Consider the following 24005-nt stretch of genomic DNA (forward strand, 5'->3'; position numbering starts at 1 on the left):
AATGTAGACACTATAGCTCTAAGTTCATGGCTTATGTTCACAACACAGCTGATTTCCCATGAGAGACATACTTGGTTGTCAAACTGCTAGTGATGACCAGTGATCCAATGGGAGTCATCAGCTAGATAACCTTTATCAAAAATCAGAGAACTCCATGCTGAGCTTTCCCCAAGCTCTTAAAAGCCAGGAACTGTGATTATTTTCATAGATGCAGAGATTCATTTAGAAGCTTTACTGGTAACTGTGCAGATCAACATCAGTAACAAAAATGTAATTCTTGTGTAAGAACATGGGAAACATGCTGCTCTGTGCTTTGCCCTAACACTCCCTGATCAGAAGAAGATAGAGGATAATGACACCAGAGTTTAGGTTTAAAGGCATGTCGTGTTACCTCGATGCTTATCAGCCACTGCTTGACAGCTGTGAACGTGTTTTTTGCTGTAATATCATACATCACAATGACACCATCAGCTTTTCCGAAAAACTTCTTGGTAATACTTCGGTACCTGTAGGTAAGGACTTGTCTATAGCTCTCTTCAACACAAGCAGCAATCTGACAATATAAGTAAAAAATTTAGTAATCCCCCTCCCTCCTCCCCAAAGGAAGATGTTGCCATACAGTTTCTTCTAATCTTCTAGTCTGTAACACTGGTCTTCACTGCAGATCCTGTGTGAAAGGTGAGGATCATTATGAATTGTAGTAAGCAATTCCATTCTTCCTGAATCAGACCCCTTTTCACATTCATCAGAGGATTCATGGAGGACACTACTACCAGAAGTTACTGCAACAGCAAATAAGTTCTCTGCAAAAAAAAAAAAAAAAAAAAATGTTTGGAAAAGTTCCCTCTGCCTTCTTTAATTGATTCTGGGTTAGTCTGGATAATCAGCTGCCTTATGTCACCTTCTCCCCTCTTTAATTTTAAGCTTGGAGCAGAAATTTTCCCCTCACAAAGTGCTCTGCCTAAAGCTAGCTAGATTTCTGTTTTGTTTTTTTTTCCCAAGCTTCCTATAGAAAACGTATATTATCATCCTTGCTTTTAGTAACAGAAAACTACTAGGTGAGGAAATGGGGAAGGAAATCACCACTGAAAACTGACAAAAACTTGAACTTCAACTACGATGGGATTATTTTGGTGGAAAAACACACACACCCCCTTTTTTTTTTAACCATTAAGGCATTTTTTGCTATAGAAATAATTTAAATACATTTTAAAATCAGCCTTCCTCCTAAAGAAATTGTGTAGTACTACACTTTCAAGAGCTTTAACAAGAATCTCTTTTACAGATTGGCACTTTTTCAATGGACACTTAGCACCAAACCAGAACATTATTGCTGCTAGGGGAGGATGTAAACTGTGAATTCACTGGCTCTATTAGGGATATTCCTACATTTGTTCCTCCCCCAAGAAACAGGATTAGGCCCATGCTTACTAATCTTTGAACAGATAATTCAAGGAAGCAAAACCTTAGAATGTGTACTGGTTTTGGCCGGGATAATGTTAAATTTCGTTATACTAACTTGTACAAGTCTATGTTTTGTGTTTGTGATAAAATCACAGAATCATTAGGTTTGAATAGGCCTCTGAGATCATCAAGCATTGACCTAATACCACCATGCCCACTAAACCACATCCCAAAGTGCCATATATACACATTTTTTTGAACACCTCTCCAGGGATGATGAAAACTGTGTTGGTAACACACCATTTTAGTTACTGCTCAATGGTGTTTATATAGCATCAAGGCCTTTTCTGCTTCACAGACTGCTGTACCAGTGGGTAGGCTGGGGTGCAGAAGAAGTTGTGAGCAGAACACACCTGGGACAGCTGACCCCAACTGACCAAATAGATATTCCATACCATATGACATTGCACTCAGCAATAAAACTGCCAGGGGAAGAAAGGTTGGCTGAGGCTGTAGTTGCTCAGGGACTAGCTGGGCATCAATCAGATGATCATGAGCAACTTTTTTTTGTGACTTGTTTCTCTTGGTTTTGCTTCTTTCCTCTTTATTGTTTTCCCTGGTGGTGGGTTTGATTTTTTTTTTTTTTTTAATTACTAAACTGTCTTTATTTCAACCACTGAGTTTTCTCACTTTCAGCCTTCTGATGTTCTCCCCTGTCACACTGGAATGGGAGAGCAAGCAAGCAGCTGTGCGGTGCTAGCCGACTACCAGGGTTAAACCACAACAGAATGTTTCTCACCGTTCCTGGCCAGCCATGTCCCAGAGTTGCAGGGCTACCCAGGTATTATCTACTGTGATGGTTTTCACATTGTAATCCACACCTATAACAGAAATACAAGGTAGGTGGTCTCTTTATATTCTCAGTTTGACCTTTGAAAACCTCCTCCAGCAAATAGCAACAATTCCAGAAAGGTAACAAGATAGATACTACGTTAAAAGTTACGTCCATAGTCTCTAACTATCAGAAAACAACATAAGCTTTTATTTGCCAGAAGTTCCTCAGTAATAAAATACTGAATGTTAACAGAGTAGTTGAATTTTGTAAAAGCTGCAAGGTAAGTATCTTTCCAAATCAGGGTACATTTGACAGTCCACAGCACAGTAAGCCATTTAGCCAGGAATTCATGCTGTATAACTTCAGCTGTCTGAAATTTCAGCATTCAGTCCGAGCTAGCCGCATATGCATCTTCTACAGTTAGTGGAAAAACACAAGGCACCACACCAAGGGGACAGTGGAACCTAAGATAAATGCTGAAGATAGATGAATATGTGGAGAATCTCCTCCCCTCTTCAGAATACAGATGAGCTGACTACAGTTAGGTCAGTCCCCTAATTTTCATGTGGCTAAATGGAAGAGAGAAAAAACTAGTTTACCTAAACTTTTAAGTGAAACCTCTCCCAATTCCCCTAACCTGTGATGATAGAAGTATCTTCTAGATATTTATAACAGTAATTAGAGTCTTAAATATTAATCAGTCACTGCCTCCTCCTAATGACAACCTGCATTTTCTTGTATCATAATGTGCTGTATCATGGAATCGCAGAATCATAGAATAATTCAGGTTGGAAGGGATCTCAGTAGGTCATCAACAATTTCTTCAGGGCCATTTTCCACATCAAATAGATTTTTACCACTGGCATTAATGAAGAAGCATCCAAGCCCATGTTCCTTCAACAGGCAATTAATAAATCTGGATGGAGGATATATCCATTGCTTATATCTCGAGGGAAGAAATTTGAGCTATTCTGTAGAAATTCAGTGAGAACATTCTTCTTTAGATTGTTCACTTGACTTTTCAACTGTCTGTATCTTGCCAGCCATAGTCCACATTTGTGAAACTCACTGATGTGAAAACTAAATCAAAGTTATGACAAATACTTTCTTGCCATTGCATTTGCAAGAACGCTGGATGACCAGCCAAAGATGAAAGTCAGATGCATTCCTGTGCTTTTCCTCTGGAAGCTCCAGGCAATTGCACACACTGCACAAGACCTCAGAGTCTAGGGAGGTGTATCAGCTGTTTACGAGACAACACGGATAGGACGTAGCACCAGATTCAAATGTAGACAATTGCATGTAGGTGTCTAAGATGCCATAGAGTTAATGAAGATCTAGTCAATGCAGAGCTAGGAGTCTAGGAAATGACTAAGCTCATCCTGAAGTAGGCATCAAGGGTCAGATTAATTGGTCCCTAGGCTCCTCTGATTGAATTGATTTGGACAGGATGGCAGGGTAGAATTCCGTTGTTTGTTTACAGGCACCTAGTGCTATCCGAGATGCCATTTGGCATTCAAAGTGTCTGTTTCAATCCATCAGGACACCCAGGAGACCTGCTCTCTTCCAAGCAGGTAGAGACCAGATAAAATACCTTCTAGTGCCAAAATCAATTTAAATCCCTATGCCAAGATCTTAGATCTTCCCTGACTCTAATGTGAACTTAGACACTCAACATACCAGTAGAAATTTACTCACATATCTTTATCTACCCCATAAAGTCAAGGGAGCTACAGTAATTGCTCACATGCATGTTCTTAGATTGTCACAAATGCAAGACAAATCCATTAATTTAAATACCTTTTATTGTGAATAAGTTTTATTTCATATATGCTGCAGACAAGCCTAAATACAGACTAAGTATAATAAATCTGGTCATTTACAGTAACTCACTGCATTGCAATAACCTATACTTAACCTTCATTATGTGTCTGACTTTTGAAAGCTTAGTTTACAACTTTAGGCAATGTAAGTACAACACAGGCTTTGAAGTGTTTGGCTTTTAACACACTGTTCCAACATATTTCTTTAGTTCTTAGTATTATGCTAAATCTTTAAACATAATTCAGACAGTCTACTTTCTCTTTAAAACAAAATCAGATTACTTAGAGGGATAGAGTTGGGGTATAGATGTGGGATGGTTAGTACAACACAGTCCAGAGGACGGGATATCAGTTTCAGAACAGTGAGATCTACAAGGACTTTCTAGCTTCACTGAAATAGACACAATTTTCCTGATCTATTTCAGTGCTGCCAGGATTTCAGAATGGAATCTACTCTGAAACCTCTCTATGAATTATCTGCTTCCTGGTTTAGGAGAACTCACTTGGCATGTCCTACTCCCCTGAATAATGGCTTTTACAGTATCTGTATGTTTCCGTTTTAACACAGGGCCTGATCTCAGTAGAAGCGCTAAGTACTGCGGAACAAAAATAATAGTAATAATGTTTCTTAAACTTACCTACAGTAGCAGCTGTGCCTGGGAGAAAACAATCTTCACAAAATCACCTTAAGAACGAAGTCTTTCCAACACTTGAATTGCCCACAAAAATAACCTTGAATAAGTGGTCTGGGACAGAGTTTATTCTCTCCTCCAAGTAAGAGCAAGCGTTAGTCTCCAACTGTTCTATAAATGCTGTTGCCTCTCCAATTTTCCTTGTTTTGAAGGCTGAGATTGGAAAAAGAAGAGATTTTATCCTATCATGTTCTGCAATACTCATAAAGCTATAGTCTGTTTCTTAAAAAAATAGGCATTTCACATGTTTGCCATACATCATTCCAGCTTATTTCAAGTGCAGTGATTTGGACTGAGCTCTGGAAGTATATTGAATATGAACCTTGACATGGACCTGCATTGAAAAATGCATGAAATTCATAGAGTCATAGAATGGTTTGGGTTGGAAGGGACCTTAAAGATCATCTAGTTCCAGCCCCTTTGCCATGGGCAGAAACAATTTCCACTAGAACAGGTTGCTCAAAGCCCCATCCAGCCTGGCCTTGAACACTTCCAGGGAGGGGGCATTTACAACTTCTCTGGGCAACTTGTTCCAGTGTCTCACCACCCTCAAAAGAAATAATTTCATCCTTATATCAAATCTAAATTTACCCTCCTTCAGTTTAAAACCATTACCCCTCATCCTATCACTACTCTCACTGATAAAGAATCCCTCCCCATTTTTCCTGTAGGCCCCACTCAAGCACTGGAAGGTCACTCCCCAGAGCCTTCTCTGCTCCAGGACAAGCAAGCCTAGCTCTCTCAGCCTGTCCTCATAGGAGAGATGCTCCAGCCCCCGGGTCATCTTCACAATCCTCCTCTGGACCTTCTCAAGCAGGTTCATGTCTGTCTTGTGCTGGGGGCCCCAGAGCTGAACACGGCACTCCAGGTCGGGACTCACCAGAGCAGAGTAGAGGGGAAGAATCATCTCCCTTGACCTGCTGGCCACACTTTTGATGCAGCCCAGAATGAAATTGGCTTTCTAGGCTGCAAGTGCACATTGCCATCTCATATTCAGTGATCCATCCATCAAATCCATGTCTCTCCAATTCAGGGACAAGATTTCATGAGAGACAGTGACAATGCTTTGCAAAAGTCCAGGTAGATGATGTCAGTTACTTTTCCCTTAACCACTGTCACTGTAACCCCATCGTAGAAGACCACCAAATCTGTCAGGCACAATTTGCCCTCAGTGAAACCATGTTGGCAGTCACCAATCACCTCCTTATTTTCCATGGGCCCTAGCATAGTTTCCAGGAGGATCCTCTCTGTGATCATGCTGGGCACAGAGGTGAGACTGACTGGCCTGTAATTCTCTGGGTCTTCCTTTTTTCCCTTTTTAAATATCAGGGTTATGTTTTCCAGTCAGTGGGAACTTTGCCAGGCTGCCACGACTTCTCAAATGTGATGGATAGTGGCTTAGCCACTTCATCCACCAGTTCCTTCAGGGCCTGCGGATGGATCTCATCAGGTGCCATGGACTTGTGCACCTTCAGATTCCTTAGATGGTCTCAGATCTGATCTTCTCCTACAGTGGACAGTTGTTTATTCTCCCAGTCCCTGCCTCTGCCTACTGTCACTTGGGCTTCACCACTTGCTGGTGAAGACTGAGGCAAAAAAGTCATTTTGTACCTCAGCCTTCTCCATGACCCACGTAACCAGGTCTTCTGTTTCCTTCTGGAGAAGGCCTACCTTTTCCCTGGTCTTCCTTTTATCACTGATGTACCTATACAAGCTTTTCTTATTGCCCTTGATGTCCCTGGCCAGATTCAGTTCTGTCAGGGCTTTGGTTTTCCTAACCTGATCTGTGGCTTCTCAGGCACTTTCTCTGTATTCATCTCAAGATACCTGTCCTTGTTTTCACCCTCTGTAGACTTCCTTTTTTTTTTGTTGGAGTTTGTTCAGGACCTCCTCATTCATCCACAAAGGCCTCCTGGCGTTTTTGCCTGACTTACTCTTTCTCTGACGCCTGATGCATCACTCCTGAGCTTGGAGGACGTGATCCTTGAATATTGACCAGCTATCTTGGGCCCCACTTCCCTCCAGGGCTGTATCCCATGGTACTCTGCCAAGGAGATCCCTGAAGAGGCCAAAGTCTGCTCTCTTGAAGTCCAGGCTAGTGAGCTTGCTGTGCGCCATCCTCACTGCCCTAAGGATCTTAAACTCCACATCTCATGGGCACTGCAGCCAAGGCTGCCCTTAAGCTTCACTTTCTCCACCAGCCCCTCCTTGTGATAACAAGGTGCAGCATAGCACCTCTTCTTGTTGGCTCCTTCATCACTTGGAGAAGGAATTTATCATCAATGCATTCAATGAACCTCCTGGATTGCTTCTGCCCCACTCTGTTGTCCCTCTAACAGATATCAGGGTGGTTGAAGTCCCTCACGAGGACCAGGGCTTGTGAACGTGAGGCTGCTCCTATCCATAGAGGGCCTCATCTGCTTGTTTTTCCTGGTTGGATGGCCTGTAGCAGACCCCCACTATAATGTCACCTGCCCCTCTGCTTTCTTTAATTCTGACCCATAAGCTCTCAGTCAGCTCCTCATCCAGCCCCAGGCAGTGCTCCATGCACTCCAGCTGGTTATTGACATAGAAGGCAACACACCCTCCTCCTCTCCCCTGACTGTCCTTCCTAAAGAGCCTGTATCCTTCTATTCCAAGACTCTAGCCACAGGAGCCACCCCAAATCGCCAAAAGAAAATGTACATGTTCATTCCTGCAAATCAAAAAAAAAGCTTCACACAGCTCTGCTCCGTAGTTTCATCCTGTACCAATGACTTATGCCATCTACTACCAGATTATTCTCTGTGCTACTACTGTGAAGTCGAGAGCTTCCATAAAATTACTGGACTTCTACATTACAGGCAGAAGCATGGGGAAAAAGAGACAGAATCAGACCCAGTTAATCAGGCTGTAAACAGTCAGCTATGTTTCTGTCATGTAGGTCTTTTTAAGTACAAGGAAGAACAATTTGTTCTGCTATCCACATCCTGTTTACTGCAGGTTAAGCTAAGGGGATGCTGGAGAGAATATTTATATCCTCTGTCAAGTAGGTCATTATTCCCAAGACCTTTGTACAATCAGGAGCTGCTTAGGGAAGAACACTGTAGCACCAGCTGGTTTGCAGGGGATGCTCCAGCTGGCCTCTTATTTTGTGCACAAAGTAAAAGAGGAGAAGGAAGAGGGAGACAGCAAGTTTGTCCTTAGTGCTGCAGAAGGGGAGCAAGCTCATGGATGCTCCTGGCCTTAGTTTGTTGGGGCTGGGGCTAGGAGGAGAGAGAAGGGAGGGAAAGGCCCTCTGCCAGGCATTTGAGGTACAGAATTCCTGAGACTGCTGACTTCAAGAAGACAACAGAACTGCCCGACAGTCCTTTGAACGAGACATTGAAGTCTGGCCTTGCAAATATTTTCTACAAATATGCTGAAGCCTTACAGAAAGAAGTGTAAACAACAGAGCTGCAGTTGACGGGGAAAAAAAAAAAAAACACCACAAAACGAACCCAAAACTTAAGCTGCTGTATTCCTTAGTATGAAAAAAAAAAAATCATTCCTGCTGTAAATTTTGGGGACAAAACCACATATGTCTCATGAGCTGGGCTAATGGCCCATTACAGCTATACAGACATTTCTGATCTCATTGTTCACTTTTCTATTAAAATCCCAAACTCTACTGCAACTATAGGCTGCTAAGAATACACATACATCTATATAAAACAAGCACATTTTCATTCTGCTGAAAAACATTCCCAGCTTATTACTCTGCATGCTCTAGGAAATAAAACAAGTTAACATACAATCAACAACTTGGCACTAATTTCACAGCGCTTCTGAGAACAATAACTAAATATATGGACTACATGACCTGAAATAGCTTGTCCTTGAGGTGGTCATACACACCTCAGTAGCACCAAGACTCAAAGACACCAGAGGCCTTCAGCTCAACTCCCAACATAGTAGGCAGTCATTTTTAATAAACACCAATAACAATCAAACTTGATTCTAAAACTGCATCTGAACACTATACTAAGGGAAGAGCTACTTCATAGTTTGGTTCAACTAGTGCTGATCGGAAAATGGAATAGCAGTGGGATGTAAATTTACTCTAGTTTACAATGCACTCTGAAAAAGTCTTACTTAAATGTGTCTTTTGAGTGCCCTTCATATAAACAGTAGCCAGGTCAAGTAACATAACCAGCTTTTGTGTAATTTAACACAAATGTGGAAGATGGCAGGTATGAACATAGTGGTTCATACTCCACATTGAAAGAACAGAGTGAAGAGGAACTGCATCTCAGGCAGACATTTTGGACATAAAACCTTCCTTTAATTTCTATTATGGTTCCTTCAGGTATATTGCCAATCACATACCTGCTTATGTTAACTGCAGCTTCATCTTCATAGCCACTCAGAAAATAACCTGACTGTTAACTCCCAGATAAAAGAGCAGTTGCTGGCCTCAAGTACTGCTGCAAATTCTTAGATGCTTTCAGAAATCACCTTCCATAGGATGGAAATGGACTTGTTCATTTCTAAAAGCAGAAAAAATTTACATTGGTTCTACTCGCTTATAAGATGCAGTAGGTCAAAGGATTAGCAGCTAAATTACTGTGAATGTATGGTGAATAGGAAGGCTTAATGCCAGCAGCTAGGAACCTGAGTTCAGTATAGTAAGCAATGAGATCACAGAATGCAGTAATACAAAGCCATGTAGACTACAGAAACACAAATGGTAATGAACTGAAAAATACAGGTTGTCTCAGAGCCTTCATCTTCCTAGTGCAAAACAGAGAATGACAAGACTTTATATCTGAGTGAGCTACATATGTAACAACTGCATGGAATCATACTACCTCCTTTGCACAAGTATTTCTAGACCCTACACTCCTTTGTACTGCAGATCCTTGAGGAGGGATGAAAGAGGGGAAAGAATTGGCTGCAGAAGACAGTCTAGCTGACATACAGCCCTGAGACTCATAATTCATGATGCAGCAAGCAGGGAGTTAACTTTTTCTGAAATTTTCTTCAGCTCCAGTTGAGGATTATGTGCAGAGCTTCCCCGAAACGCTTACTAATTGAACACCCTCCTCCTAGACCCGGCATGCTGTCAGGACAGGGAATCAGTGTGCAAGAACTGTATAGAACAAGATCAGTTCTGATGTCTAAATCTCATGGTCAAAAAGTGGTGATCCCAAGAGCCATCACTTAGGAAATGCAAAGTTGTAAGAGAAATTAATCAGATTACAGCTGGTATATAGAAGTAGATGAAGCACTACTCACACAAAATAGCAGTGGTCAAACACTTACACAGCCTAGAGACTGCCCTGAGCAATAGAATGCCATCAGTTGAATAGTTGTTGGCAGGCTTAGTCAGCAAGCCAAGAGGACCATGCAGAACCATGCACATATTTCAGTGCCACATGGACAGAGAGTTCATCACAAAGGAGTGTTATGTTGTGTTTTCTTTTAAACTAAATATAAAAAAAAAACAAGTAAAAAACCTAATCCAAACTAAGGGCTAGGTTAAGGCATCAACACTTCATATAAAATAAAACTGGAATTCCCAATTCTAAGTGACCTTTGGAAATTAACTTCTTGCTTACCCTTACAATGTTTCTAAAGAAACTGAAACAAAATGTATTCAACAACCAAGCAGGAGACATTTTATCATTTCTTCTCTCCCCTTCCTGCTTGCTCTCAGCTGGTTTTGGGGAAAAACAAAAAACAAACCAAAACAAACCAAAATAAAACAAAAAACCCCACACAAGATCTGAGGGAAAGCCCAGTTCCTACCCAGCTGAGAGGACATGCTTTCAAGGGGCACAACTGCCAAAACATAGTAGGGAGGACAGGTTTGTCCTAGCTGGACCTGATGAAAGACATGAACCTGTTGGAGTAAGTCCAGAAGTGCCACAGAAATGATCAGGGGGCTGAAGCCCCCTCTCATGAGGAAAGGCTGAGAGAGTTGGGGTTATTCAGGCTGGAAAAGAGAAGGCTCAGGGAGACCTTATGGTAACCATTCAGTACTTAAAGGGAGCCTACCAGAAAGAAAGGGGCATTCTTTTTGGCAAGGCCTGTTGTGATAGGACAGGGAGTAACAGTTTGAAACTAAAATAGGGTAGATTCAGACTAGATGCAATGAAGGAATTTTTTACAGTGAGGGTGGTGAAACACTGGAACAGGCTGCCCAGAGAGGTGGTAGAAGCCCCATCCCTGGATACATTCAAGGTCAGGTTGGACACGGCTCTGAGCAACCTGATCTAGCTAAAGATGTCTCTACCCACTGCAGGGGGATGGGACTAGATGACCTTTAAAAGGTCCCTTCCAATCCAAACAATTCTATGACCTACCTGGCTTTTGCTGTCCTAAAGTGCAATGATACCATTCTTTGAAAATGTAAAACAAAATAAATCATATAGCAAGAAAAAAGTATGCATTCTATTAAATCATTTCAAAAGATGAAGCTCTGTTCTGTGCCCAGGACTTTCTATTAAAATGTACCACTATTATGTAACCATGGCATAATTCTATCATAATTTTTAAGATATGCTTGCTTCTTCTAAAAGAACTATATAATTATGACCAAGCATACCTATTTTTCCTATGCTTTAATCTTTTTAGCATGTGCTTCAAGAATCTAAAAAAATGAGTAATATTTAGCAACGATACTAAAATTAGAAAAAAAGCACAACTAGCTCTGAAGTAATAGCAGTGCAAGGACTTTAGACTCCAAATAAATGTACCTTCCAGCATATTGTTTTAAGGATTATTACTGCAAGGTGAATTAATTGTTACATGCACATACAAGCTAGAGCTGAAAAAATTTCTGGATTTCAATTTGCTATTTAAAAGTCTTCTCAGAAAAATAATTTAAAACATATTTGCTCTCTTTATTTCTCAGATAGTTTAACAGCTACCAAAGCTGACTCAAAAGTTACCAGCACATGAGAAGTGACACTTTTTGGCAAAAAATAATCCAAAGTTTTCAGAAAAAGAGTTGCTTCTGGTTTTAGACAATTGCTACCTTTCAATGGATCATCTATTACAAGGCTTAACTTCACTTTTCCTAAAGAGTCCTTCAGACATGTCTATGCACATATTGTCTGCAATTATCACTATTTTATGTTGAGTTTTCCTTCTTACACCTTGAACATTTATCTGCAGTATATTTCCATCTCCCTTTTCCTGCAATGGCTTAATTTGGCATGCTGTAACTTAGAAAACTAAATTTTAGACTCTAAGAATAACACATTACCCTTCAACACCATTTTGTGTTTTCCAAGGTGCTTTAGAATAGAACAGAACAGAACAGAATAGAATACTGCAGTTGGAAGGGTCTTACAAAGGTCATCTTGTCCAACTGCCTGACCACTTCAGGGCTGACCAGAAGTTAAAGCATATTATTAAGGGCGTTGTCCAAATGCCTGTTCAACACTGTCAGGCATGGGGCATTGACCACCTCTCTAGGAAGCCTGTTCCAGTGTTTGACCGCCCTCTTGGTAAAGACATGCTTCCGAATGTCAAGTCTGAACCTCCCCTGATCCAGCTTTGAGCCATTCCCATGTGTCCTGTCACTGACTTCCAAGAAGAAGGGACTAGCACCTCCCTCTCCGATTCCCCTCCTCAGGAAGCTGTAGAGAGCACGGAGGTTGCCCCTCAGCCTCCTTTTCTCCAAACTAGACAGACCCAGAGTCCTCAGCAAGTCCTCACAGGACATTACTTCCAGCCTTTCTACCGGCTTTGTTGCCCTCCTCTGGAGGCATTCAGGGTGGGGCCCAGAACAGCACACAGTACTCATGGTGAGGTCCCCTTTGCCCTCTTACATTTGACAATGCTTCCTTCCCTACAGGCTGCTCTCTAGAAGATGATGGTGAGTGCTCCATTGATTGTTCTGTCCTTTTCTTATCCATTTCCATCTCAGAAGTATTCTCATCTTCTCCTGTCCATCTGTTCAGCTGTTTATTAACCAGCCTGTCAAGAAGCTGGGGTAGATGGTCTTCCTCAATTGATACTATTCTTTGGAGCTGTGATACTTTAGACAATCCTCCAGTGGCTCCAGCACCAGGGTCTACAGAGAGAATTCCACTCAGTCCAGTAGAATTCCTTCTCTTCGAGTTAATGAAATCATCATCTTCTTCAAATGAATGGCTAGACATGGAAAAACGTACATCACAAAGATATATTTGACCTGGATTTCTACTGTTTTATTCTAACGTAACTGAATTTAGTCCGCCATGTTTTTACTACTCACAGCCGGCATAGTAGATTCAGTCCAATGTCTACTGAAAAGTCAGCACATCATACAATGTGTATATATGCATAGCATGCTTGATAATTATAAGCATGCTAGGGAAAACTAGTAACTTACGGGGAAAACCTGAACCAGAATACAGAACATAAGATTAGCCTCATTTCTAACATTACAGAATAGCTAACAAATTTCTCTAATGTGATTTCCTCCTCCCCTCCCCCCCCATCCTGGAAGAATAAAACCACCCCCCAAGCCCAGACCCTTTCTATATGTAATCTAATTCTACTTTAGCAGGTAGGAGGGAGATTGGTTTGTTTAATATGGATGAAAAAAAGGCTAAGTGGGGATTCAACAGAAGGGGAAGTGTGGATAAATAGATCCAGAGTCTTATCAGATGTGTGCAATCACCACAGATGCAAGTTGCAGTAAGAGAAATGCTGACTTGACAAAGGGAAAAAAATTTCTTCATGAGACTGGAGCAGCAATGGACCAGGTGCCCAAAGAGGTTGTGTGACCTCAATCCAGGTGTTCAAAAACTCAACTGAACAAGGCCCGGAGCAACCTTATCTATTTTTCGGAGTTATCCCTGTTTAAGCAGGAGATTGGACTAGAGGCATAAAAAGCCCTTCACACCTTTTTCTATGATTTTTGTGCCATAATTGCTTTTGCCAATTACACTCCACTTCTCAGTACTGAACTTACTAAGCTGTGTCACTGAAAGCTTTCCTTCCTTACACTTCATGACCCTGTGTCTGCAGGGGCAGCTGCTATTTCAAAGTGAAATACTAGTCTTCCCAGCCCTTCCTGTCTCAAAGGAAACCTGCTAGTGTTTCACTGAGATCACCATCTTGTTTCTGTTCATTTCAAGGTTACAACCACACAGTTGAAAATTAAATTCTCCATGTTTTAAGAGTTCCACATACCATACTTTACAATAGACTGCTGTTGTCTACAATGAGAGGGGAGGTATACTCCAGGTAACTGGACAGTTACATTGTAACTCACTAACACAAGGTAATGGGCAAGCTTTTTTGCCTCCCAGCATATACTGATCCACAATGGGGAAGTCTCTTGCCTTTGCAGACAGTACACTTGTTTTATATGAAAATTTGTCTCTTTATTCCCAAACTTCTTAAGGAGCACAGTAATCTTATAGTAACAGACACTTTAGAAATACATGCTTTGAAAAGTCCAAAGGTATCAGAAACAAAAAATTCCACAACTTTCTTTAAGCCTTATCACACTCAAACAGGGAACACATGAAAAAAGGTTCTTACCTGTTAGGCAGCATCCTGCCCTCTATGTATTTCTCAATGACAGACACTGAACTTAGCTTCCGGCTGGCTTTTGGACCACTTGTTTTGCATTTCTGCAGAAATACAGAATACTTCTTACTAATTAACTCCTGTTGTTCATTATGGTTAACTGCCTTCATTCCTACTGCTTAAATAATGCAATGAACGTGAAAAAAAAACACAGAAAAATCCTAGAAGCATAAATGCTTCACAATTCTGATTGATAAACAATCACAACATAGAAATTCTAGATCCTACAAGAATTCATCTGCTTTGTAAACTAAATGGACCACAATAAAACAGCATAACGTCATGAAAAGAAGTGCATGGATATATTTTTTACACTAACAGCTTTTTGTAGGACTAAGAACATAAACAAGTGTAAACTAAGTGGCCTTAGTCTCCTTAAGCCAGGGTATTTCTGGAACTTTAAGGGCCCATTCTCTGCTGCTGGATAAAAAGTTAATGCGATCTGCTCTTACCCAGTACCATAAGCATTCAGGTACTCAGATATTGTACTGTCGTATAAACATTTCGGGATATTAGCTACTCTTGACTGAATATATTAACACAATTTAATTGTTCAATTTTAGGTTATTTCATCCTCTCATGATTGCATCCTTAGCTCCTTATAAAATACATTTGTCTCTCTCAAGCTCCAATTTTATAATTCTAAAAATGTAGCTCTTAAAATTGTTCAGCAATTTTTTTCTCACTTGAGAATAAGATTTCTAGAACAATAAGAATGGGCAAAGATTTAAGTAGCACAAGAGTCTGCCTTCTGATCGCCTTCTTTTGAGGCTGTTCCAATATATGTTTGCTCAACACTAGGTTTGAAAATAATAGTGTTTACCTGTAAAAATGTCACATTAATCTTTGAGATGCCTGTTCCTCTCCCTGCAAAGAGAACACAAATAAAACAAAGACTGGGGCTAAGTATTTAGAACTGCAGACTTTTCTACTCAACACTAACAGACAGACTGGACAGCTGGCACTGTAAAAGACAAGACAAATGCACTTCAATTTGGTATATCTCCACCCTTGATCATGCTTTATTTATATTCTCACCACAGCCAGTTGCCTGCCTGGACCATTGGATCTCCAGTAGGGTTAAGCTGATTAAAGCCAGCTGACATGTGGCCCTCATTCTGTAGTTTATCAAGACAAATGCCTTAACACATAGAAATATCAGTTCCAGTCAATACACCTTCACTTACTCTAAATTAGAATGTTTAAAACTTTTCACAGTAAAGATGACTTCTTAAAGTGGAAAGGGTATAATGAACACCATCTCTATTCATCTGGTGACAGCTGTGAAGGCCAGTTATGTCCCTCTAAGGGCTACAGTTGTGGCTGCCATGGAAAAGTCTCCCTGGGAAAACATCCATTTTCCATTCGTTATGCAGAATAGATAAAAATGTCAAGAAATGAAGACTCCACACAGTCAGCCAGCTCTGATCAGATCTGACAACACACCGGCTTACTACATCGTTCATTGTCTCCATCTATTGCTGGCTTGGCCATAAAAGAGACTGAGCAGCTATTACAGCTTTGGTGAAGAGAAACAACCCCTGCTGTCAGATGTTTCCATCTATGGCTCCATTACCAGCAGCAGGCAAGATGATACCACGTGAAATGGCCTATGGGAAACACACTGCAAAGTAAGAGCCTTTCCTCAAGCTTGGGAACTTCTTAGGTAACTTTAAAACAAGGCCTCCTGAAGGAAATGCAGTGAATGAAGGCCTACAAGCAAGTACAATCTAAAGCCCATGCAAACTTACCATTGAGCAAATAAAAACTAACATGGCTGCACATTAAAAAGAGGGTTACAACTGTCTGAACACGACTCCAAACTTTGAAGTCTATCAATACAGAAATGTTACAGAGAAAATTAGCTTTTTGTATATGTATGTGTTTTGGTATAATTTTACAAATAAACATTTTTGGGAAATTCTTCATTTTGGCTGTACTACCATCACTTTGGAAACAACAGAGCCTTTTAGTAGGCTTCAAGTCCTCTGTGCCCGGACTTCTAGCATAGAATCAGCTTAGAACAGTTCACCATTGGTTTGCTTTACATTTGACTTTCAGAACAGAGATTATCCTACAACACCAAATTGAAAAAACAAAGCAAATCTTTCATGTGTACTGCCTTCTACTGTGTGCAAGCACGGGGCTTACAAAAGACTCATTTTTGCTATCTTTTGTGTCATTGTTCTGTGGCAGGTTGACCTTAACTGGCTGCTAGATATGCATCCAGCAACTCTCTCACTCCCCTTCCTCAGCAGGACAGGGAAAGAAAATAAGATGGAAAAGCTTGTGGGTCAAGATAAAGACAGGAAGATTGCTTACCAACTACCATCACAAACAAAACAGGGTGGTGATGAGAAACAAAGACAAAACTAAAATCACCTTTTCCCCGTCCCCCCTTGTTCCCAGGGTGAACTTCACTTCCGCACTCTCTACTCTTCAACCTCTTTCCCAACCTCAAGCAGCACACAGGGACAGGGAATGAGGGGGTTGTGGTCAGTTCATAACAGCTCCTCTCTGCTGCTCCTTACTCCTCACACTTTGCCCTTGCTCCACTGTGGGTTCCCTCCCTTCACAAACTGCTCCAGCATGGATCCTTCCCATGGGGCACAGTCCTTCAGGAAGACTGCTCCAGCGTGGGCCCCCCATTGGCCACAACTCCTGCCAGAAAACCTGTTCCTGAATGGGCTCCTCTCCATGGGCCATAGGTCCTGCCAGGAGCCTGCTCCTGCATTGGCTCTGTGCAGGCGCTGGGAAATCTCTGCTCCAGCACCTGAAGCACCTCCTCCCCCTCCTTCTTCATTGACCTTAATGTCTGCAGAGCTGTTTTTCACATTTTTTTTCCTACTACCCTCTCTCAACTGCTGCGCAGTGTTTTCTACCCTTTCTTATACATACTTTCCCAGAGGCATCGCAATCTTGGATGAGAGGCTCAGCTGTGCCCTACAGTGGGTCAGATGGAGCCAGCTGGAGCCAGCTGTATCTGGCACAGGGCAGCCCCAGCCTCTCCTCTCTGGCACAGAGGCCATCCCTGCAACACCCCACTGACAACATCTGGACATCTACACCCAGTACACATCCCAACATAATTTCATCCTTTAATGTACCTCTTTAGAATGATGCAAGAAGTTATTGAATGTAAGGTCCGCAGTACCTTAAAAAGTCCAGCTGCTTCAGAAGTCCTGACTTCTCTCTCTGTAAGGTTTCTGTCACTCGGTACACCTCCCTGTAATGAAGATAAACATGTAAAATTGTTCTAACCATAGTAACAGTGGTTCCCCTAGAAATATTCACATTTGAAACTTCAGCTTCTCCAAACCTGTAGACTTCATTCTGCATGAATGGTTACTAATCCGTAAAAAGTTATAGAATAGTATAGTATAAGGCCCACAGTACCACAGCAGTTTGAATTAGCAGAGGAAGGAGTAGAGGGTCTTTTAAAAAAATTATACCTTTATAATTTCTTCACGCAGAGAGCTTAATATACACTGATGCTGGCACTTGCATCATTCAGAGAAGATATACTGCAGAAATCCTTCTCACTCATGCCACTGAAGAGCATATAACATTTTATCCAAAATTAGAGTTTATCTTGCTGCTGGAACAGGCTCACCCATCTACATCTTTGAGAAAGACAGAGCATCATGTGCCACAACTGTAATTTCTGTAAGGAATCACACTGGTATTTCAAAACTAAGACACTTTTTAACCAATTAAACTGATCTTTAATTTCAAACACCCTCAACAAACAGGCTGTGGGAGAATACTGACATTTTGAAGAAGTAGCAAAAGATTCTGTAGAAACTAGGTATGCTACAGAAAACATGCTGAATTACTTGGGGAAAAATGTCTAGAACTACACTTGGCTTTGCTGGTGGTTTCTGCTTATGACACAATCATAAAGCTTCAATCACAGCACTGAATACCCTGAGAAGGAGGCTCACTGGCATGCTAAGCAAATGCACTAGAACCACTGCAGCTGGAGACTTACATTTCCTTCTCCTCATGCAGCATGTGTAACTGTTCTTGAGTTAGGCTTAGTTCATGAGATGTTCTCTCCAGGTCCCCCAGCAGCTCCTGGTTAGTCAGCTTCAGCTTGGTGTTTTCTACTTTGGTTTGTTCTTTGCTACTGAGAAGTTCTGTGCATTGCTGATTTAACTGGGATGGAAGAAAAGAGAACAGAAAGTGTTATAACTAACTGCAGCACCTTGATTTTAAGGCTTTCAATTCAAGTCTTAGAGGTGAATTGAATAGGAAAGCTATTTCTATCAAAGCCAACATATGAATAAAACACATACGGTGCTCTTACACTGCTCTATGTGCAGACTTAATTATATTACACAAAACCAAAGTCATTCCACTCTATGATTTAATTTCATTGAAGCAGGAGACCTGCTTGGTTGAGCAGGGAGCTTCTGAAAAAGCTCAAGTGGAAAAAGGAAGTTTACACTACATGGAAGAAGGGACTGACCACTTGGGAAGATTACAAGAACGCTGTCAGAGTATGCAGGGATGAAACAAGGAAAGCCAAGGCCTCCTTGGAGTTAAACCTGGCAAGGGACATCAAGGCCAACAGGAAGAGTTTCTTCAAGTATATCAGAGGCAAAAGGAAAACTAGAGAAAATGTGGGCCCACTGTTGAATGAGGCAGGTATCATGGTGACAGAGGACGCAGAGAAGGCAGAGTTACTGAACGCCTTCTTTGCCTCAGTCTTTACTACTCAGGACAGCCCTCAGGAGTCCCAGACTCTGGAGGAAGGAAGACTTTCCCTTGGTTGAGGAAGATCAAGTTAGAGATCAATTAAATAAATTGGATATCCACAAGTCCATGAGTCCTGATGGGATGCACCCACAAGTGCTGAAGGAGCTGACAGATGTTATTGCTAAGCCACCCTCCACCATCTTTAAAAGGTCCTGGAGAACAGGTGAGGTGCCTGAGGACTGGAGGAAAGGCAACATCACTCCAGTCTTCAAAAAGGGCAAGAAGAATGACTCAGGAAACTACAGGCCAGTCAGCCTCACTGTACAATTCTTTAAGTGATACCAAACTACTTTTAAAACATTCACTTAACTCCCAATACAGTGGAATAACTCATAGACCCTATAGACTCTAGCTGCTTACTGGAGCTGCAAGTTGGCTCCCGTGGTCATCAAGTAGATCTAAATTTCATTGTGAAAGACTCACAGCCCACAGTCATGTTTAAGAAAACCTAGCTAGCTGAGAGAATTAACCAAGTATCACAGGTCAAGCAGAGAACAGTAGCCAATGGTGCATATTCTGGTTTCTTGGTTGGGTTTTTTTTGACAAATATGGGAAGAAAAACAAGTTTAAAATCAAGTAAAGAACTGAGATTGTCCAATACAAACAAACTGTTGCTGAGGACAGTTATTGCTGACCCTCAAAGACACATAGATTAAGCACTCTCCATGCATTCCCTTCTTCCTAGCTTAGCATCCTTTCTGTATTTTTTTCTCTCTTTCAGGTGCATGTGAAAGTTTAAACATTTATACAGTGTTATAAGGCTGGGGATTATTTTGCTCTTTATGCCTTTCCTAACAGTCCTATCACTTGATGTGCATTTTTGGAGTGCTACTGATCCACGTTCTCATTAATATCTCACTCAGAATCCCAAGATGATGCTCTTCAGTGGCTGTCATCAGCACAGAACCCATCATTTTACATGAGAAACCCAGTAACCCTCCTGCATTTCCCCTGGTCCACACCTACTTCTTCCCCTAATACAAGATTCTGTGCCCTAGATGTTATGCTGGACATCCTCTGCCCCCAGTGCCTCCTTCTGAGACATGCCATCACACATCCCTTGAGGAACACTATTGAGAATACCTTGTGCTTTATGCAAGCCATGTAGAGCAAGCTGACAATTCAAGATCATGGTAGCCAGCAAAAAGGCTTAGCCAAAGGAATCTTGGCCTAGAGAAGGCCAGTCAACATGGAAACAGATCAGTATTTCAGTCACACCAGGCAGAAGACCCTCATAAGGAAGGCTCCCTCTGGCTAAGACAGCAGAAACAACTTCATCTTGCCTGGAAGTTCCCTTTCACATTTTTGATAATAATTTCCAACATAGGAATAATTACACTGTATTTAAAAAAAAAAAAAGAACAGAAAAGAAAAAGATTTATTAATGAAATTTGGAAAAAAGCATTTGTATTACTCCCAAGAGGTTCTCTCATATAACCAAGCATGGAAGTTGTAATTAAACCAAGTTACCATTAGCATCTGCAAATTAGATTTAATTATTGAAGTATATTTCCATGTAAGAGGAGGAGGCAAAAGTGAGAGTGCTCCAGATAAGGCAAACAGACAGGTGGAAGCTAACCTAACACACACTGATATTTAGGTGAATGAAGAATAATACCAGAAAATGAGTGGGGTTACAGTATTATAAAAACAGATCTGAGGAAAGATGAGAGTCACTCCCAGAGATTATAATTAGGAATTAGAAATATATAGGTACAAAACATAGTCTCTAACTACACTGAGTTAAATATTCAAAAAGCAGGCTCAGCTGCTATACCAGAAAAAAAAAAAAAAAAATCAAATACTGCGTGTAAGATTGACAAGGGGTATCAATCAGCTGGTTGAATGACAAAAGTTTCAAATGCCAATCATCCAAATAAAATTATCTCACTTATCATATCATTAGAAGTAGTAAATTCTATTTGTCCATTCCAACTTCCTTTCCACAAAAATAAAATGTGATAGTCTAATTTTTATGGTAGTATGAATATCCTGTCCTTTAAAAGCACCCATATTGAGACTCATGCATGTTCATAAGGGAGAGGAAATGATAAATAATAGACAAGTGAAATAGAAAACACAGTAACACTATTAATAATAAAAAATGCAATAAATAGAAGAGGTAAACATAAGATTGGATTAAATATAATACTAATAAAAATAACACAGGCATTGTTTTATGTTCTCCAATATAGGCAATAGTAGACAATAGGCAATGTAGACAATAATCACAAGATAAACCTTCCTGATACTGCTGCCTGTATTACTTGGTTACACAAGGCTTAAAATTGAGTGTAAGCCTTTGAATAACTTCTGTGCTTTTTAATACCAAATTTAGAACACATATTTTAGAGAAACACAGGAAAAGCATTTTACAGAACTACTAGTTGATAACTAAGTTTTAAACATAGCTTTAAAGCAAAAAAAAAAAAACCTCCAAAACCCAAACAAAACCACCACCAGAAAAAACACACAAAACCAAAAAAGGATAATATTATAATAGAATAATTACAAAATTATGATAAATAATTCCTTCTATCTTTGCAGTTAGCTTCAGACTAAAAATGCCCAATGTGTGTGCCCCCACAGATATCTTCAAAGTATAGATTATTTCCCTATAGAGCTGCTGTGTAGTAAACAGCCTGCATAAAACCATATCCATTCTGATTCACAGTGGTACCAAACGAAGGTAATTAACATCAGGCAGTTGATTTTAATTATGTAATGGCCTTTTAGTTCAGTCCTATATCGTCATCAGCTAAATCTGCATAATTATGGTAAGCTAGAGGTTTGTCTTCCCTCTTACTCAAGTACAATCCTACAATTCCCCATCAGCTTCAGCAATACCTTAATTCATTCCTCAGAAGAGGATTTAAAAACTACACACAACTAGGAAACTGCCCTCAAACTTCTTTTCCCTCTTCCTTCCCTTCCCCTCGTACTTCTCTCCTACTTCCCAGGACTGGCACTGCCAATCACTGCTGCCAGGAACAGAAATTTTACATGTATTTTATATTCACATGCTACAGAGAAGTTGTTTCACTGCATTCCATTTCAGCCCTTTAAATTCCTCCTTTCCCTATCGCTCGCCTTTCATGCACTGACCTTAGAGATACTTTACAGCAAGTTCCCACACGCAGAAATACTCTGCTTCCAAGTAGGGTATGCATTTTAAGAAGTAAAACCCATCAGGTTTTAATATGGCAACTTGACAAGCTGTTACCATGCAAAAGAACTGTGCACTGCTATAAAACTGATATCACAGAAAAATGTATTAGGAGCAGGTTGTTCAGGAGGGAGCATTTCAAACAAGTAAATAAGTAGCTGACACAAGCTTTGAGCAAAGGTGTACACTGTAAGACTCACATCATTGTTCTCTGCTCTTGAGTCGTCTGGGCACTAACCCGGTTCCTAGCACATTGAAGGCAATGGAATTCTGTTACGTTTTCATAAAATTAACATAGTACTTGGAGATAATACCCAGAGCTCTTTTTTTTTTTTTTTTTTCATTTTTTCATAGAAAAGGAAAACTGCTTTAGAGATAGAAGGTAACGTTTTTCCTAACTACACACATAGAAGTCTAGCAGCCGTAACTCCACTTTTTAAATGCATTCAGTTATCTACACTCACAACACAAAATCAACAGAGAGTCACAGGGTGCTTGGCAGAACCACATCACACCAACTTGCATTTTTGGGACCTAAAATAGTACCTAAAGAAAATAAGAACAAATAAAAATCATCTATTTTTTAAGTCTGAAGGATATCAGCTAATACCCTTTTCTGGTTTTGAACCAACTGTTCCAGTTCTTGTTCTTTTGACAGAAGCTTGCACTCCAGGTCTTGACTGTAGGACTGAAGCCTCTCTGCGTCCTGCAAAATTAAAAGAGGAAATGGATTAACAGACAGCACAAGTGCATCAACAGGAGGATATAAAAGGAATCAGGCACAAAAATAACAGGCAAGTTTTTCACAGTGAACATAACAAGATACTGATAGAACATCACAACCAGCGATGTTCCACTGGTAAAGCAAATGATCTGAGCTTCAGGCTCTGCCATTCACTTCGCAATTATATCGAATTGTCCACTGTCTAAATAGTCTGCAATCACCAGGAAATCCCAGTCCTGTTTGGGATTATTGCTTCTGACACTCCTCAGCTGACACAAATTGTCAGACCTCCCCTAAATAAAATCAGGTTCCAACAGTCCATATCATCTGATAATCTGCCTTATTCCTCCACAAGTCTTCTACTCTCTAAGGTCCCCAGAGAAAATGCCTTTAAACAAAAATAAAAATTCCCTCAAGACAGCAGTGGTTCCTACATGCTTTTCTCCTTTAGCAGTACTCATAATGGGGTAATCAAATGCATGTTAACTGGCTTCTTCTGTGGAAGAATATATATCCAAATAGAAAGACAGACTAACTGCCCCTTTTGTACAACCTTCAGTCAGCAGGGTATTAAGTACTATAAATAGCTACAATTTGCACTTATTTGCATCTTATCAATTTCTTTAAATGTACTCTTCAAGAGCTGCTCTTCATTCAAGCCATAGTAATTCCTCTTTTATATAGAATCAATACATCTCTCTAGTCTGTAAAGTCTTTGTGAGACTTTGCATTAGAGAAACAATTTAACAGTTAGATCTCCCTAAATCAGTCATGCCAAGAAACAATACTTCTTGAGTGTCTGACAACCATTAGTATGAATGTTGACTAAACTGTAAATAGCTTCAGTGGAAAGCTTTAATGAAAAAGCTTGAAAGAAATGGCTTTACCTCAAATATACAACTAATTAGGAGATCCAACAGTCATCGCTAATGGAAAAGTCTTTGTTGTTTTCAGATTTTCAGTACAACTTCAACTGTGGGCTATTAATAGCATATAAACCATTTCTTCCACAACTGCTGTCAAGCAAAGTCACAAATATTTTTTATCC

General features: G+C 40.5%; 1 protein-coding gene across 1 annotated transcript in view; it reads right to left on the reverse strand.

The window, feature by feature from the left end:
- Positions 1 to 24005, reverse strand: part of CRACR2A (calcium release activated channel regulator 2A) — a 44813-nt gene that overhangs the window by 12930 nt on the left and 7878 nt on the right. Inside the window, 10 exon segments of the mRNA XM_086460817.1 lie at positions 392 to 506; positions 2204 to 2285; positions 4701 to 4830; positions 9584 to 9586; positions 12554 to 12878; positions 14259 to 14361; positions 15139 to 15173; positions 17461 to 17532; positions 18298 to 18464; positions 22844 to 22941. Of these exon segments, the coding sequence (XP_086316943.1) occupies positions 392 to 506; positions 2204 to 2285; positions 4701 to 4830; positions 9584 to 9586; positions 12554 to 12878; positions 14259 to 14361; positions 15139 to 15173; positions 17461 to 17532; positions 18298 to 18464; positions 22844 to 22941 (1130 nt within the window).

The sequence above is a fragment of the Leptosomus discolor genome, chromosome 1 (assembly GCF_034619465.1).
Source record: "Leptosomus discolor isolate bLepDis1 chromosome 1, bLepDis1.hap2, whole genome shotgun sequence".
In the NCBI taxonomy this organism is placed as follows: Eukaryota; Metazoa; Chordata; class Aves; order Leptosomiformes; family Leptosomidae; genus Leptosomus; species Leptosomus discolor.